The 19,458-nt window shown below is 40.7% G+C and overlaps 1 protein-coding gene across 1 annotated transcript in view; it reads right to left on the bottom strand.

Moving 5' to 3' along the window:
- usp43b (ubiquitin specific peptidase 43b) overlaps positions 1-19,458 on the bottom strand; it is a 248,565-nt gene that overhangs the window by 196,207 nt on the left and 32,900 nt on the right. The window contains exon 2 of the mRNA XM_061973859.2: positions 7,571-7,717. Coding sequence (XP_061829843.2) covers positions 7,571-7,717 — 147 coding nt within the window. The remainder of the gene's footprint in view (positions 1-7,570; positions 7,718-19,458) is intronic.

Here is a 19,458-nt window from a genome sequence, read left to right as displayed (position 1 = left end):
AACTACGGTGAGTTCAAGGACCGCCAGTAGTAGTAGGACAAAACGGCACTCGCCAAATACTCGAATCAGTGAAGCATGTTTAATATAAACAGTGTGCTTTATAACAATTAGGGAGGTTTGTGTCATGTTTGTCCTCCTACAGAAACCATATTAAAACAAACAAAAAAAAATTTCCCCTCATCTTTTTCCATTTTTCATACATTTTTGAAAAAGCGCCAGAGAGCCACTAGGGCGGCGCTAAAGAGCCGCATGCGGCTCTAGAGCCGCGGGTTGCCGACCCCTGGGTTAGTAGTTTGTGAGGGCCCCCCTTTCCACTATAGCTAGAATGATGGAAAAAAAAAATATCTAGCACTAGATGGGAGTAGAGAGTTGCAACCTCACTTCAGAATGCAAAACACACAAAGTAAAACAAATATTTTACTTCTGTAGTTGTGAGGACCAGGCAAATGTCCTCACAAGTCAAAAGGTCCTCACAGAAAGGGTGGTTTGTCAAGTGTATGTCCACACAAGGATGTTGAGACAAGTACACACACACACACACACACACACACACACACACACACACACACACACACACACACACACACACACATTCCCCGCAGAGGAATATTTGGTGGCATGTTTTCTTTCTGATAGAAATGAAATCCATGACAAGCTGCTGGTGGCAAAGTGCCAGACCAATATGAGAGACAACTGTCACAAGAGATTTTCCACTTTGAACAATAGAGCCTCCTCTCTCAAACAAAGTAAGGACTATTTACTATCACAGCCCCATCTGGACTGCCTTTTCTCTTTTGGATGTCGTTGGTTATTTCCTGTTTTAGTTATGAATGTTTTCCCTCTGATCTGTCTCTGTCTGTGTTCTATGCCCTTTTCCTTGTCTGTCTCCCAACTATGTGTTATGCTTTTTTTACCGCCACCAACGAGCTTAGGTTGACTTTGCTGTTTGACCTTGGATCATAGTGGTTAGAGTGTCCGCCCTGAGATCTGTAGGTTGTGAGTTCAAACCCCGGCCGGGTCATACCAAAGACTATAAAAATGGGACCCATTACCTCCCTGCTTGGCACTCAGCATCAAGGGTTGGAATTGGGGGTTAAATCACCAAAATGATTCCCGGGCGCGGCCACCGCTGCTGCCCACTGCTCCCCTCACCTCCCAGGGGGTGATCAAGGGTGATGGGTCAAATGCAGAGAATAATCTCGCCACACCTAGTGTGTGTGACAATCATTGGTACTTTAACTTTAACTTTAACTTGCCAACCCTCCCGAATTTTCCGGGAGACTCCCGAAATTCAGCGCCTCTCCCGAAAACCCCCCGGGACAAATATTCTCCCGAAAATCTCCCAATTTTCAGCCGGAGCTGGAAGCCACGCCCCCTCCAGCTCCATGCGGACCTGAGTGAGGACAGCCTTTTTTCACGACGGGAGGACAACAGGGTGACAAGAACTAAATCATCCAGACTAGAGATAAATTGTATTATTATGTTTATGTTACCTAAAAATAAATATATTTATTAATTAAAAAAAAAAAAAAAAAACGAAATATATTTTTACTATATTTTGCTAAAAACATCAAAATTAATTGTATTTTTATTTGTATTTTTTCTGACTCCTTATTACATCCAGGCATTAGAATTATACATTAAAATAAACATATTTGAAATAATTAATTTTAAATGATCATAATAATTCATTTAAAATGACCATATTTAATTATTAAAATAATTGCTTGTTTATCAACAACTTTAGCATTTTATTCATTACATTTTGAAGCTCTCAGAAGCCAAGTTATGTTATATTCCTTAATATTTATTTATGCAAGTTTGAAGTATCAATTATCTAAACACAGTTTTGTTTGCATATTTTCAGGATGTAGATATATATATATATATATATATATATGAAATACTTGACTTGGTGAATTCTAGCTGTCAATATACTCCTCCCCTCTTAACCACGCCCTTAACCACGCCCTGCCCCACCCCCGACCACGCCCCCACCCCCCACCTCCCGAAATCGGAGGTCTCAAGGTTGGCAAGTATGCATTGGATCCCTCAGGCGGTACTGCATCAAAAAGCGACATCAGTGTGTAAAGGATATCACCACATGGAACACTTCAGAAAACCACTGTCAGTAACTGCAGTTGGTCGCTACATCTGTAAGTGCAAGTTAAAACTCTACTATGCAAAGCCAAAGCCATTTATCAACAACACCCAGAAACGCTTCGCTGGGCCCCCGAGTTCATCTAAGATGGACTGATGCAAAGTGGAAAAGTGTTCTGTGGTCTGACGAGTCCACATTTCAAATTGTTTTTTGGAAACTGTGGACGTCTGGACCAAAAGAGGAAAAGAACCATCTGGATTGTTCTAGGGTGAAAGTGTAAAAGGCAGCATGTGTGATGGTATGGGGGTGTATTAGTGCCCAAGACATGGGTAACTTACACATCTGTGAAGGCGCCATTAATGCTGAAAGGTACATACAGCTTTTGGAGCAACATATGTTGTCATCCGAGCAACGTTATCATGGACGCCCCTGCTTATTTCAGCAAGACAATGCCAAGCCACGTGTTATGAGAAGGGAGACTGTTGAACAACTTAAGCTGTACATCAAGCAAGAATGGGAAAGAATTCCACTTCAAAAATGTGTCTCCTCAGTTCCCAAACCTTTACTGGGTGTTGTTAAAAGGAAAGGCCATGTAACACACTGGTAAAAATGCCTTTTTTGCAATGTGTTGCTGTCATTAAATTCTAAGTTCGTGATTAATTGCAAAAAAAAAAAGAAGTTTCTCAGTGTGAACATGAAATATCTTGTCTTTGCAGTCTATTCAATTGAATATAAGTTGAAAAAGATTAACAAATCATTGTATTCTCTTTTTATTTGCCAACTTCACTGCTTTTGGGTTGTGTAAATGTCATGTCTGTGTAATCATGTTTTGTTTTGTTTCGTTATTGGACTCTTTAGTTTCTGGCTTTTCACTCCCCTTGTCTTGTTTCCATGGTTACCCATTAGTTTCACCTGTTCCACGTTTGGACTCATTGTGCACTCTTGTTTGTCACCATAGCAACCCGTTAGTTTTCACCTGCCCTCACGACTCACGCACCTGTCTTTAATCATGTCACTATTATTTAAAGCCATTGTTGCCAGGAAGTCTCCCTGGCGACATCATACCCCTGACTTTCTGCTTCTCACTCTTGTTTACCTCTGCGCACTTCATGCCATGTCAAGTACGCTTTTTTCTATTCATGCCACAGTTAGCGACTTTTGTTCATGTCCATAGTGCAAGTCTTTTTGTTTCGTTAGTCAAGTTTGTACTTCCGCCTTGAGCGCGCTTTTTGTTCCTTTGTTAGTGTAAAATAAATCTTCACCTTCACGCCATGTCTGGTTCAAATGTTCATTTGCACCACGGGAGAACAAACCACGCCATAGTCCCAGTCCTGACAGTAAATCATTATTTCAGTCCAGCGAGGTGCACAACAAAGAGACAAAATGCTTTGTCACATTTCAAAATGTCACGTTGGTCAAACCATACTTCTAAATATCTACTAAGTTGCCTTGAGAAGACGACAGAGTGTACGTATAGCCACTAAAAAAACCGAACACACACCAGGACGTCTAGCGCCTCAGGACGGAGTTCTCACAGATCTACTACATATTTCCAACAGCAAGTGGAGCTCTCCTGATAAATGATGCAACTGGTTAGCACCCTGATGAGACTACAAATAAAGAGGGATGCCTTTTTCAAAAGGTAAAAACACATTCCCACTAATAGACAAAAGATGTGCCTTAATAGCGCCCAGCAAAGCAGTTGATGAGCCCATTGAGGGAGGGGAAGACGGCACCACGCCTGCGGGCCCAACTCAGGGAGGGCAGAAGCTGAATGATCACATTGCTATTATATTTGTCCATAGGCAAGGAATCAGACACTGCACATCTAACATCTTATATAACATATAGCATATACACATTAGTAACAGTGTCAAAATCTCACAACACAATATTATGGCAACGGTATTAAGGCCACGCTACGATTTTATTGTGGTATATGTCCAAAGAACAAGACTTAAAAAGGCCACACTAGGGTTGTACGTTATACCAGTACTAGTATAGTATCACGGTACTAATGAATCCAAAACGGTACTATACTGTTAGAAAAGTACCGCTTCCCAACGGGTATGACAGCGTGTCGTCGTCACGTGGTGACATTGCTGGTTTTACGAGCAGAGGAGCATGTTGGGCAGCGCACACACACAGAGTACTTACAAGCAGAGGTGGGTAGTAACGCGCTACATTTACTCCGTTACATCTACTTGAGTAACTTTTGGGATAAATTGTACTTCTAAGAGTAGTTTTAATGCAACATACTTTTACTTTTACTTGAGTATATTTATAGAGAAGAAACGCTACTTTTACTCCGCTACTTTTATCTACATTCAGCTCGCTACTCGCTACTAATTTTTATCCATCTGTTAATGCACGCTTTGTTTGTTTTGGTCTGTCAGACAGACCTTCATAGTGCCTGCGTTTCAACAAATACAGTCACTGGTGACGTTCACTCCGTTCCACCAATCAGATGCAGTCACTGGTGACGTTGGACCAATCAAACAGAGCCAGGCGGTCACATGACCTGACTTAAACAAGTGTGAAAAACTTATTGGGGTGTTACCATTTAGTGGTCAATTGTACGGAATATGTACTGTACTGTGCAATCTACTAATAAAAGTTTCAATCAATCAATCAAAAGTGTGAAGGAAAAAAGATCCTTTTTTATTTCAACCGTACATCCCGTCAAAAGCCTAAAGACTGACTGCACAGTTCCTGTCTTCACAATAAAAGTGCCGCTCCATCGCGACTGCGCTTTCAAAATAAGAGTCTCCGAAAGCCAGCGCAAACAAGCTAGCAAGCTACGGAGTTTGCCGCCAATGTATTTCTTGTAAAGTGTATAAAAACGAATATGGAAGCTGGACAAATAAAATGCCAAAAACCAACCACTTTCATGTGGTATTAGACAGAAAGGAGGAACTTTTTTTCTCCTCCATTTGAAAACGTGGACGTTATCATCACTACTGTCTGATTACAATCAATGCAAGTCATCAGAATCAGGTAATACACCAACTTATATTCTTGTCTTCATGAAAGAAAGGAATCTATATGTTAAACATGCATGTATATTCATTAAAACACCTTTAACATGTAAACAAAAACGGCAAAATAAATAAATATAAATTATATACTGTATATATGTGTGTGTATATATATATATATATATATAAGTGTGTGTGTGTATATATATATATATATATATATATGATATGTGTGTGTATGTTACTCATCAGTTACTCAGTACTTGAGTAGTTTTTTCACAACATACTTTTTACTTTTACTCAAGTAAATATTTGGGTGACTACTCCTTACTTTTACTTGAGTAATAAATCTCTAAAGTAACAGTACTCTTACTTGAGTACAATTTCTGGCTACTCTACCCACCTCTGCTTACAAGCAGACACAGTGTGTAGACAGAAAAGGGAGAATGGACGCATTTTGGTGTAAAAAGTCAAGATAAAGGTGAAGTTATAACACTGAAACACCCTCAGGAAGAGCTGCTTTAAGACATGGCTAGCTAGTTAGCGGCTAACATCCATCCGCAGTGTTTTAGCTACTTCTAAATCACTAATCCTGGTCTCCATAGCGACAAATAAAGTACGTATCTTACAAGTACCATTATCACTGGAGGACGAGGAATAGCTAAACATGCTTCACTACACACCGTAGGAGGATACAATAGCTCACCACCGTCACAATGTCAACAAATGCCATGGGTGGATCTACACCTGACATCCACTGTAATGATACCAAGTACAAGAGCGTATCTAGTCGATACTACTATGATTACATCAATATTTTTTATTGTCACAAAATCTTTTAAAAAAAAATTCCTATTATGTTTATAAAGTCAGTAAATACGTCCCTGGACACATGAGGACTTTGAATATGACCAATGTATGATCCTGTAACTACTTGGTATCAGATCCATACCTAAATGTGTGGTATCATCCAAAACTAATGTCAAGTATCAAAGAAGAGAAGAATAAGTGATTATTACATTTTAACAGAAGTGTAGATAGAACATGTTCAAACAGAAAATAAGCAGATATTAACAGTAAATGAACAAGTGGATTAATAATCAATTTTTACAGTTTGTCCCTCATAATGTGTACAAAATAATAGGTGTATAAATGACACAATATGTTACTGCAGACTAATTAGGAGTCTTTGTTTGTTTACTTACTACTAAAAGACAAGTTGTCTAGTATGTTCACTATTTTATTTAAGGACTAAATGACAATAATAAACATATGTTTCATGTACACTAACATTTTTTGTTCAAATAAAGACAATAATGCCAAAATAATGTCCCCTTTATTTAGAAAAGTATCGAAATACATAACTCAACCAAAATCAACAGTAAGAGATACGTGTAGACTGCACTATGATGGCAGTCACACATACGAGCTACGTGTAGACTGCACTATGATGCAAGTCACACATACGAGATACGTGTAGACTGCACTATGATGGCAGTCACACATACGAGCTACGTGTAGACTGCACTATGATGGAAGACACACATACGAGATACGTGTAGACTGCACTATGATGGCAGTCACACATACGAGATACGTGTAGACTGCACTATGATGGCAGTCACACATACGAGATACGTGTAGACAGCACTATGATGGCAGTCACACATACGAGCTACGTGTAGACAGCACTATAATGGCAGTCTTACATACGAGATACGTGTAGACTGCACTATGATGGCAGTCACACTTACGAGATACGTGTAGACTGCACTATGATGGAAGTCACACATACGAGATACGTGTAGACAGCACTATGATGGCAGTCACACATACGAGATACGTGTAGACTGCACTATGATGGCAGTCACACATACGAGATACGTGTAGACTGCACTATGATGGCAGTCACACATACGAGATACGTGTAGACTGCACTATGATGGCAGTCACACATACGAGATACGTGTAGACTGCACTATGATGGAAGTCACACATACGAGATACGTGTAGACTGCAATATGATGGCAGTCACACATAAGAGATATGTGTAGACTGCAATATGATGGCAGTCACACATACGAGATACGTGTAGACTGCACTATGATGGCAGTCACACATACGAGATGCGTGTAGACTGCAATATGATGGCAGTCACACATACGAGATACGTGTAGACTGCACTATGATGGCAGTCACACATACGAGATACGTGTAGACTGCACTATGACGGAAGTCACACATACGAGATACGTGTAGAGTGCATTATCATGGAAGTCACACATAAGAGATACGTGTAGACTGCACTATGATGGCAGTCACACATACGAGCTACGTGTAGACTGCACTATAATGGCAGTCTTACATACGAGATACGTGTAGACTGCACTATGATGGCAATATGACTCAAGTAAACAACACCAACTAAATCGTTGAACTTTTACTTACCCATCTGATCATTAGAGCATTTTTACACAAAGAGTGTCCTTACCTTTTCACAAGCTTTGGTGATGTTGTTGTTATTGTGTGAGGCCAAGTTGATGTCTTCATGGACACGATCCAACAGCCAAAGGAGGAACTCCAGGGCGTCATGCTGGGAATTACCACGGAATTGTGATCCATACTTGGACACGATAGTCTGCAGAGAAAATCATAAAATAAAATAAATAATACAAACCCCATCTGAAGAAATCACTGCACGTAAGCCATGATATTACACATCTTGGATCACTCAGGCGGTACTGCATCAAAAAGCCACATCAGTGTGTAAAGGATATCACCACATGGGCTCAGAACCACTTCAGAAAAACCACTGTCAGTAACTACAGTTGGTCGCTACATCTGTAAGTGCAAGTTAAAACTCTGCTATGCAAAAGTGAAAGCCATTTATCAACAACACCCAGAAACACAGCCGGAATCGCTGGGCCCGAACTCATCAAAGATGGACTGTCTGGTCTGACGAGTCCACATTTCAAATTGTTTTTGGAAACTGTGGACGTCGTGTCCTCCGGAACAAAGAGGAAGAGAACCATCCGGACTGTTGAACAACTTAAGCTGTACATCTGTCAAGACTTGGTCCTGGGTGTGTGCTTTTCCGGGATGCAACGGAAAGTTGGCACGGGCGAGACGGGAATGAAGGTACATGATTTATTTAAAGACTATAAATACAAAAAAAAAGGATCAAACAAAAAGCGCGCACAATGGCCGGAGAACAAACTATGAAAAACAAAAAGACTATAAACATGGAACCAAAACTTACTTTGACAAGGGACATGAAGCAGGATCTTAGAGGAATGGACAGTGCATAAATGTGGTGTGTGGTCGTCAGGACGAACAACAGAAAATGAATGAACTTAAATACTTATGGACATGATTAACAACAGGTGCGTGCCATGACAGGTGAAACTAATGGGTAACTATGGTGACAAAACAAAACAAAAGTGCACAAAAAGTCCAAAAATAAAACCTGATCACACAGACATGACAACATCAAGCAAGAATGGGAAATAATTCCTCAGTTCCCAAACCTTTACTGAGTGTTGTTAAAAGGAAAGGCCATGTAACACACTGGTAAAATGTGTTGCTGCCATTAAATTCTAAATTAATGATTATTTGGGGGGGAAAAAATGAAGTTTCTCAGTGTGAACATGAAATATCTTCTCTTTGCAGTCTATTCAATTGAAAAGTTGAAAATTATTTGTTGTATTCTCTTTTTATTTACCATTTACACAACCTGACAACTTCACTGCTTTTGGCTTTAGTAATATTGCGGTGCTGATACGAGTGTTTTGAGTTATAGAACAATTGAGCTCATAAGGTAAATCTCATTTTCTACGCTCGCTTGTGGATAGATCCTGTTTAGACCAGTTGATCTGCCGCTTTTCTTTTCTGTCCCCCTCTCCTGCATGGAGAGGGTACCAGATAATCTCTGGAAGGTATAAGTCTGGAAGATGCGCCGGCTGGTCCAAGTTCTCTGCATTATCTACATGGAAGAAGGTCCACCTATGACCCTCTGCTGGCTTCCCAATGGTCTGGACTCTCACATGACCTCTTAATGTAACAATTCAATAACGGCGCCCACTCGGCGTCCATTGCAGCCGGTCCCCTGGAGGCGGACCCTTCCCAAGGTTTCCTCTTTTTCCCAGACCGGGCTTTTGAAGTTTTTTCCTGCCCGGATGTGGGTTCAGATCAGGGGAAGTCGTTGTGGTCTGTGAAGCCCTTTGAGGCACTTGTGATTAAAGGCTATATAAATAAATGGTGATTGATTGAAGCTGAGGTACCACTGCAGGCACTTCTGAGCATGTACAATATCAACAACTTGTTTTATTTGTTGTGTGAATGCTCCAAACATTTTTATTCGTTGTGTGAATGCTCCAAAACATTCACACATATTCTTTTCTACACCAAAATTCATCTATTTATTATTATTTTTCTTCTCCAGATCTTGGCGCGCTCTACCTTCCACATTTTTCATCCGATCAAAGCGTTCCAACTTCAAACTGTTCAGCCTATTCGGTAATCGCGGGCTTTCCCTTGACAAATTCCAAAAATTCCCAGATTTCCAGGTTTTCCGGGACATTTTTCCCATTTAAAATGAATTGGCCATTTTTCAAACTTCGACCATTTCCACATTTTTCAACCGATTCAAACCATTCTACCTTTAACACATTCCACTCATCCTGGACATTCAAACTATAATTTTTCCAAGTTAAAAAAAAATAAAAAAATAAAATAAATAAAAAAATTCCGGGCATTCCTAGAATTCCCAGTCTTTAAGGACATTTTCCCCATTCAAAATGAATTATCCATTTTTCAAACTTCCACCATTTCCACATTTTTCAACCGATTTAAAACCATTCCACCTTCAACGTATTCCACTCATCCTGGACATCCAAACTATCATTTTTCCAAGTTCAAATAAATTCCAGGAATTCCCGTTTTTCCAAACCCTATTTCCACCCTTTTTTCTGTCGACTACTCCTTCCACATTTTTCAACCCACTTCACTGTTGCACCGTCAAAACATTCCCATTAATCAGGACAAAAAACTGGAAAAAATTCCCGGTTTTCCTGAAATTCCAGGAATTCCATATTACCATTTCTCAATTAAAAATGTTATTACTTCAACATTACTCAAGCGTTTTGAAAAAATCCAACACCAACTCATTCAGTACATTCACATTTTTTTTTAGCATTTTCAAAAAAATTCCCACTTTTTCACGAAATTTCTCAAATTTCCAGGAAATTCCCATTGAAAAGAACGTAACAATTTTCAAAGTTCCACAACTCCAACATGTTTTATCCGATTCAAACCGTTCCAAATTCAAAATAGTCAGCCTGTTCAGGAACTATGTAAATTGTAAAAAAAAAAAAATTCCCGGCTTTCCTAGAATTCCCAGTCTTTAGGGACATTTTCCCCATTCAAAATGAATTATCCATTTTTCAAACTTCCACCATTTACACATTTTTCAACCGATTCAAACCATTCCACCTTCAACACATTCAATTCATCCTGGACATTCAAACAACTATTTTTCTACATTCAACAAATTTCCAGGAATTCCTGTTATTTTCTAACCTTCGTTCCAACCTTTTTTAGTGCGATGACTCCTTTCACATTTTTCAAGCCACTTCAACCGTTCCACTGTCCAAACATTCCTCTTAGTAAGGATAAAAAAACAAGTTGATTTAAGAACTTGAAAAATTCCTGGTTTTCCTGAAATTCCATAATACCATTTTTCAATTAAAAAACTGTTACTACTTCAACATTTCTTGACGGATTTAAACAATTCCAACGCCAACCAATTCAGCTCATTCAGGACATTTATGCTTTTAATCATTTTCACAAATCCCGCTTTTCCCAAAATTCCCAAATTTCCAGGAAGTTCCCATTGAAAAGAATGGGACATTTTTCCAATTTGCACATATCCCACATTTTTCAACTGATTCAAACCATTCCACCTTCAACACATTTAATTAATCCTGGACATTCAAACAACCATTTTTCTACGTTCAACAAATTTCCAGGAATTCCTGTTTTTTTCTAACCTTTGTTCCAACCTTTTTTAGTGCGATGACTCCTTTCACATTTTTCAACCCACTTCAACCGTTCCGCTGTCCAAACATTCCTCTTAGTAAGAATAAAAAAACAAGTTGGTTTAAGAACTTGAAAAATTCCCCGTTTTCCCGAAATTCCATAATACCATTTTTCAATTTAAAAACTGTTACTACGTCAACATTTCTTGACGGATTTAAACAATTCCAACACCAACCAATTCAGCTCATTCAGGACATTTATGCTTCTAATCATTTTCACAAATCCCGCTTTTCCCAAAATTCCCAAATTTCCAGGAAGTTCCCATTGAAAAGAATGGGACATTTTTCCAATTTGCACATATCCCACATTTTTCAACTGATTCAAACCATTCCACCTTCAACACATTTAATTAATCCTGGACATTCAAACAACCATTTTTCTACGTTCAACAAATTTCCAGGAATTCCTGTTTTTTTCTAACCTTAGTTCCAACCTTTTTTAGTGCGATGACTCCTTTCACATTTTTCAAGCCATTTCAACCGTTCCACTGTCCAAACATTCCTCTTAGTAAGAATAAAAAAACAAGTTGGTTTAAGAACTTGAAAAATTCCCGGTTTTCCCGAAATTCCATAATACCATTTTTCAATTTAAAAACTGTTACTACTTCAACATTTCTTGACGGATTTAAACAATTCCAACGCCAACCAATTCAGCTCATTCAGGACATTTATGCTTCTAATCATTTTCACAAATCCCGCTTTTCCCAAAATTCCCAAATTTCCAGGAAGTTCCCATTGAAATGAATGGGACATTTTTCCAATTTGCACATATCCCACATTTTTCAACTGATTCAAACCATTCCACCTTCAACACATTTAATTAATCCTGGACATTCAAACAACCATTTTTCTACGTTCAACAAATTTCCAGGAATTCCTGTTTTTTTCTAACCTTATTTCCAACCTTTTTTAGTGCGATGACTCCTTTCACATTTTTCAAGCCACTTCAACCGTTGCACTGTCCAAACATTCCTCTTCGTAAGGATACAAAAACAAGTTGGTTTAAGAACTTGAAAAATTCCCGGTTTTCCCGAAATTCCATAATACCATTTTTCAATTTAAAAACTGTTACTACTTCAACATTTCTTGACCGATTTAAACAATTCCAACGCCAACCAATTCAGCTCAGTCAGGACATTTATGCTTCTAATCATTTTCACAAATCCCGCTTTTCCCAAAATTCCCAAATTTCCAGGAAGTTCCTATTGAAATGAATGGGACATTTTTCCAATTTGCACATATCCCACATTTTTCAACTGATTCAAACCATTCCACCTTCAACACATTTAATTAATCCTGGACATTCAAACAACCATTTTTCTACGTTCAACAAATTTCCAGGAATTCCTGTTTTTTTCTAACCTTATTTCCAACCTTTTTTAGTGCGATGACTCCTTTCACATTTTTCAAGCCACTTCAACCGTTGCACTGTCCAAACATTCCTCTTCGTAAGGATACAAAAACAAGTTGGTTTAAGAACTTGAAAAATTCCCGGTTTTCCCGAAATTCCATAATACCATTTTTCAATTTAAAAACTGTTACTACTTCAACATTTCTTGACGGATTTAAACAATTCCAATGCCAACCAATTCAGCTCATTCAGGACATTTATGCTTCTAATCATTTTCACAAATCCCGCTTTTCCCAAAATTCCCAAATTTCCAGGAAGTTCCCATTGAAATGAATGGGACATTTTTCAAATTTGCACATATCCCACATTTTTCAACTGATTCAAACCATTCCACCTTCAACACATTTAATTAATCCTGCACATTCAAACAACCATTTTTCTACGTTCAACAAATTTCCAGGAATTCCTGTTTTTTTCTAAACCTTATTTCCAACCTTTTTTAGTGCGATGACTCCTTTCACATTTTTCAAGCCACTTCAACCGTTGCACTGTCCAAACATTCCTCTTAGTCAGGACAAAAAAACAAGTTGGTTTAAGAACTTGAAAAATTCCCGGTTTTCCCGAAATTCCATAATACCATTTTTCAATTTAAAAACTGTTACTACTTCAACATTTCTTGACGGATTTAAACAATTCCAACGCCAACCAATTCAGCACATTCAGGACATTTATGCTTCTAATCATTTTCACAAATCCCACTTTTCCCAAAATTCCCAAATTTCCATGAAGTTCCTATTGAAATGAATGGGACATTTTTCCATTATCCCACATTTTTCAACTGATTCAAACCATTCCAACATCAACACATTCCACTCATCCAGGACATTCAAACTAGCACTTTCCCAAGTTCCAAACCAAATTCCAGCTTTCCTGGAAATTCAAACTCTTCAACATTCAAACCATTCAAACTATTCTTACACTCATACTACATTCTGTCAGCATTTCAGTTGAACTTCAGCATTGGAGCATTCACACCCAATTCCTTCAGGAATTGCCTCATCTAGTTATTATTTATCCTTGTCTGTGTTGTGTGATCCTGTGTAAACACTGAGGGACAATTCAGAAATGGTGATGTGATATTCCACAGTGAGAAACATGTCATTACAGCAAAACAATACACCAGTAATGATCAATGCGCTTCACAAAGCTGCCAATTGGGACTCCCATTGGAGGAAGACAATAAACAATAAAAAAGTATTATTCTCTCGTGTTCTATGCCACGTGCATTTGTTTGAAAGAAATAAAAAAATGTATTATCAGTTTTATCAGCCACTTTAAAAAAACAAACTTGTATTGGTCTTCCTTATGACAGGTCCGGGAAGGACATTTTTAATTGAAACGCACAGAGAGACAAAATAATCCATCAAAACGAAAACATTCATGCACGTATTTAAGACGAGTCAATTAGTTAATGCGATCTTGTGAGCTGATTAATTACCCGGCCGGGTGGGGCTTGCTTAGGGACCGGCACAGTGGAGAGGAAGTGTGCAGCTTCAGTCCTTGCAGTGTCAAATGTTTGTTTTTTTGCAATATAGTTAGCAATCTATTTGTTATCATCACAACAATCTAAATCAGGTGTATCAACTCCGTTTTAAGGCAATTACATACCTGCCAACTTTTGAAATCAGAAAAAACTAGTAGCCAGGGTCCAGGGATGCAAAATGATTGATTGCATTCAGACAGGTTAAAATGTTGCTAAAACCATCACTTTTCTATCAGTCACAGTGACTTTTCAAAACAAAAATATTACAGCAAAAATCATATGGGTTGATTGACATGTTTATTCTGTAAGCTAACTTCAATAGTTTGAAATTATTTTGACAGTTAATGCCAGTTATCCTGTCAACCTTTCACAAGACTTCAATTTGTTAATTGAAAGTATAAACAGTATAAACAACTTTTTACAGTAAACAAATGGTAAAACAATACTAAACAATTCCATAAAAAAAAAAAATAACTTTCTGTCCAAGCTTGTATAATCTACTGCCTTGTTCAATTGTAAAAAATATTCTGTGCCTAAAATTCACATTTCTATCACAATTATCATACTGTAAACATGGTAAGCTAACTTCATTAAAATTAAAAGTCCTGTCAATAGCATGGAATTACAATTCAAATGTAGTTTTTTTGTAAGCCTTTCAAAAGAATTCAAAATATGAAAAATTAATGAAAATGAATTGAAGCCATCAGACACTTGAAAAGTGGCACATCACATCTCTAATGTAATCATTTGAACTTTTCAACAGAAATAGCACTGCAAAAATATTAAGGACATACTTCTGTATTTTGGTAGTTATGCTGTCAACATTTAACAAGATTTCTTCAACTTGGACTTGAAAGCATAAATAGTATAAACACTTTTAACAGTATGTCGTGCTGTGAAATACAGCCGACAGGATTGCGCACCAAACACGAAGCAAGGCCAAAGCGCATGCATGGTGCAGGAGAACAAAGGACTTCTTTCATTTAAGGTTTGTGATAAACCATCAAACTCATTCGTTAAAAGGACTCTATAGTAATATAAAGCGAATTTTTCTGGACATTATCATGCAAGAAAAGTTTATTTTTGGGACCGCGATCACCGCGTAATGATTTTTAAAGGTTGCATTACAAACATTTAACTGTCCCATGTGATCAGCCAGTGCGATTGGAAGTCCATGCTCAATTATTGCCTCCGTAAATAAAACTTCGGCATTTATCACATCCAAAGAATCTGTTTGGGCGACGAAAAACGTTGAAAGTTTTCCACTTGTATCGCTAGCAATGGCATTAGACTTGTGTTTTTTTGCCCCAACGTGGTCTTTTACATCGCTAATTCCTCCGTGTCCGATCGAAAAATCTTGTCTGCACAAGGTGCAATTCGCGTAGTTTTCACCCCTTTTTGGAACGGATAATTATTCCCGGATAGGCTTTTGAATGTTCTTCACGGAATGACTGCGGTTTTCTTTTCGGTTTAAGACTCGTTTGCGATTTTTCTCCGGCTGATTCCATGATCGTTCGCTCGTTTGGAAACAATGGCAACTGGTGCCTCGTGCTTGGCAGCGGTGCTATAAATAGCCTCGCACATGGCATTCGGAATGTCTCGATAGGAAGTTACGGGAAGCAGTGTCGATTGTCATTGTTGTTACGCGATTTCGTGAATAAAACTTTTTTTTTAATATTTTTTTTTAATTAATAAAAAAACGTATTTTTTATCACTGCAACCGTAACCCGGAATAGGTTGATGAAAACCGTACGAATTACGGGAAAACCGGAGTAGTTGGCAGGTATGCAATTATGGCTGCCCTCATAGATTAATGCGGCATATCACATAAAATTAATTGACAAGCCACATCAAATTATGCGGCGTGCCATTTAAAACAATGTGGCAGGCCCAGGGTTTCCCACAGCGCTTTGTTGTTAAAGCGGCCACCTTAACAACAAAGAGCCACCGCCTAAACTAAAGTTTTTTTTTTTTTGTTTTTTTTTGTTTTTGTCCTGTCCAGCTTCTCAGGCAAATCATACAGTGAAGTGAAGTGAATTATATTTATATAGCGATTTTCTCTAGTGACTCAAAGCGCTTTACATAGTGAAAGCCAATATCTAAGTTCCATTTAAAGCAGTGTGGGTGGCACTGGGAGCAGGTGGGTAAAGTGTCTTGCCCAAGGACACAACGGCAGTGACTTGGATGGCGGAAGCGGGAATCGAACCTTCAACCCTCAAGTTGCTGGCACGGCTGCTCTACCAACCGAGCTATGCCGCTATAGTTGATGTAGATGCCCATATCGGCTGTTCAGATTTACTTTACAAAAGAGAAGTGTAGGATACTTCTTTTGTTGCCTTATTTGTATTTGACTTTATTAAATCCATCCATCCATCCATCTTCTTCCGCTTATCCGAGGTCGGGTCGCGGGGGCAGCAGCCTAAGCAGGGAAGCCCAGACTTTCCTCTCCCCAGCCACTTCGTCCAGCTCTTCCTGTGGGACCCCGAGGCGTTCCCAGGCCAGCCGGGAGACATAGTCTTCCCAACGTGTCCTGGGTCTCCTACCGGTCGGACGTGCCCTAAACACCTCCCTAGGGAGGCGTTCGGGTGGCATCCTGACCAGATGCCCGAACCACCTCATCTGGCTCCTCTCGATGTGGAGGAGCAGCGGCTTTACTTTGAGCTCCCCCCGGATGGCAGAGCTTCTCACCCTATCTCTAAGGGAGAGCCCCGCCACCCGGCGGAGGAAACTCATTTCGGCCGCTTGTACCCGTGATCTTGTCCTTTCGGTCATAACCCAAAGCTCGTGACCATAGGTGAGGATGGGAATGTAGATCGACCGGTAAATTGAGAGCTTTGCCTTCCGGCTCAGCTCCTTCTTCACCACAACGGATCGATACAGCGTCCGCATTACTGAAGACGCCGCACCGATCCGCCTGTCGATCTCACCATCCACTCTTCCCTCACTCGTGAACAAGACTCCCAGGTACTTGAACTCCTCCACTTGGGGCAAGTTCTCCTCCCCAACCCGGAGATGGCACTCCACCCTTTTCCGGGCGAGAACCATGGACTCGGACTTGGAGGTGCTGATTCTCATCCCAGTCGCTTCACACTCGGCTGCGAACCGATCCAGTGAGAGCTGAAGATCCTGGCCAGATGAAGCCATCAGGACCACATCATGTTTAAAAAGCAGAGACCTAATCCTGCAGCCACCAAACCGGATCCCCTCAACGCCTTGACTGCGCCTAGAAATTCTGTCCATAAAAGTTATGAACAGAATGGGTGACAAAGGGCAGCCTTGGCGGAGTCCAACCCTCACCGGAAACGTGTCCGACTTACTGCCGGCAATGCGAACCAAGCTCTGACACTGATCATACAGGGAGCGGACCGCCACAATCAGACAGTCCGAAACCCCATACTCTCTGAGCACTCCCCACAGGACTTCCCGAGGGACACGGTCGAATGCCTTCTCCAAGTCCACAAAGCACATGTAGACTGGTTGGGCAAACTCCCATGCACCCTCAAGGACCCTGCCCAGAGTATAGAGCTAAATGTAATGTATTAAATGTAAACAAAAGTCTTAACAAGCTGCTACGCTTTGTACTGCCTCTGCCTCTGTCAGTACGTCTCTGCAGCCCCCAGCATTGTCCCACCCACACAACCATCTGATTGGTTACACGCAGAGCGGTAACAGCCAATCAGCAGTGAGTATTCAGAGCGCATGGAGTCAGTGCTCACGGCACAGGCAGAGAGGAGAGACGGTGCGGGTTAGCAGAAAGGTGTTTAGCAGGTGAGCATAAGGCAGCGGACTCTCCCCAAATTATGATAAACACCTCCCAGTAGAGATGCGCGGATAGGCAATTATTTCATCCGCAACCGCATCAGAAAGTCGTCAACCATCCGCAATCCACCCGATCTAACATTTGATCAGAACCGCATCCGCCCGCACCCGCCCGTTGCTATATATCTAATATAGACGATGCAAGGCATTAGTGAGGTTATAAAGCTTTTGCCTGTTAAAGAAAGGAGACTGATCCAATGCAGCACAGACATTCGCGTGCCACGCCGTCACGACCCAGACGCACACCAGTGCGCAATCATATGGGAGCCGCGCTGAGCTCACCTCCAAGCGCGTCTCGCTGCCGGCGACGGCCGGGTATATGGGCCCGACGCTCCAGCGCCATCCATTTTCAGGGCTAGTTGATTCGGCAGGTGGGTTATTACACACTCCTTAGCGGGTTCCAACTTCCATGGCCACCGTCCTAGCTGCTGTCTATATCAACCAGGGTGAGCCGACCCCTTTCGTGAGCGCACTGCGCACGGAGTGACCCCTGTTACGCGCCCCCGGCAACAGGGGTGGCGGGCAGGTAAGTTGCGCGGGCGGAGCGCGCGGAGTGACCCCTGTTACGAGCCCCCGGCCACGGGGGTGGCGGGCAGGTAAGCTGCATACCTGCTGCGCGTGACGCCGGCCGCGGCGAAGGCGGACGAGGCGGGGTGTCGGTGCGGTGGGCGCAATGGTGACCCTGGACGTGCGTCGGGCCCTTCTTGCGGATCGCCTCAGCTACGGCTCCCGGTGGGGCCCTCTCGGGGGAAGGGGCCTCGGTCCCGGACCCCGGCGAGGCGTCCCTTCTCCGCTCCGTAAAAGTGTCCATCTCTTTTTTTTTTTTTTCTTCTGTTGTGGCATATGCTGCAGGTGCCTGCTCGTTTTTCGTATGTGGGTAACAACATTTAACTATGTATATATATTTACCAATTGGTTTAACTGCCACCCGCCTGAATCTATTTAAAATCTAATTTTTTTTATTTCAACCACCCGACCCGACCCGACCCGACCCTTGGATAAAATCTAATTTTTTTTAATTTCATCCGCCCGATCCGCGGATAATCCGCGGACTCCGCGGTTGTGCCCGCAAACCGCGCATCTCTACCTCCCAGTCAACTACTAGTAACATCACTATGCGCCCGTTGACCTTCTAGAAATATAAGCGGCAGCTCAGTCCTTGAGGTGAAGGCTAATTAGCTTTTAGCGTAACGTTAGCTCATTTTGCAGTGTGTGCGTGCGTGTGTGTTACGGACAGCAAAGCCCTGTCTGTCTGAGAGAAAGACAAGCATTATTGACCTACATTTAACAACTAAGTTATTTCACTTTACCCTTTTCTGTGTTGAAGCAGCAAAAAAGGACATTATGTCAAATGAAGAGTTTCTGTCTCTGTAACTGCATCATAAAGCCTACATGAACTCCATGGTGTTCAGGGGTGAATAGTCTCCCCTATTGCTATTGAACTATTTTTTCAGCTATAGTTACATTAATCATTAGTAATGCAGCAGCTTAGTTTTGAATGGCAGGGTCCCTGCTATCACATGTTGATACAAATATAACATTTACATAATAAAAATCAACTACAGGCTTCC

The sequence above is a fragment of the Nerophis lumbriciformis genome, linkage group LG22, assembly GCF_033978685.3.
Source record: "Nerophis lumbriciformis linkage group LG22, RoL_Nlum_v2.1, whole genome shotgun sequence".
NCBI classification, from domain to species: domain Eukaryota; kingdom Metazoa; phylum Chordata; class Actinopteri; order Syngnathiformes; family Syngnathidae; genus Nerophis; species Nerophis lumbriciformis.
Note: the sequence above shows the minus strand (reverse complement) of the source record. Positions and strands in the feature narration are given on the sequence as shown.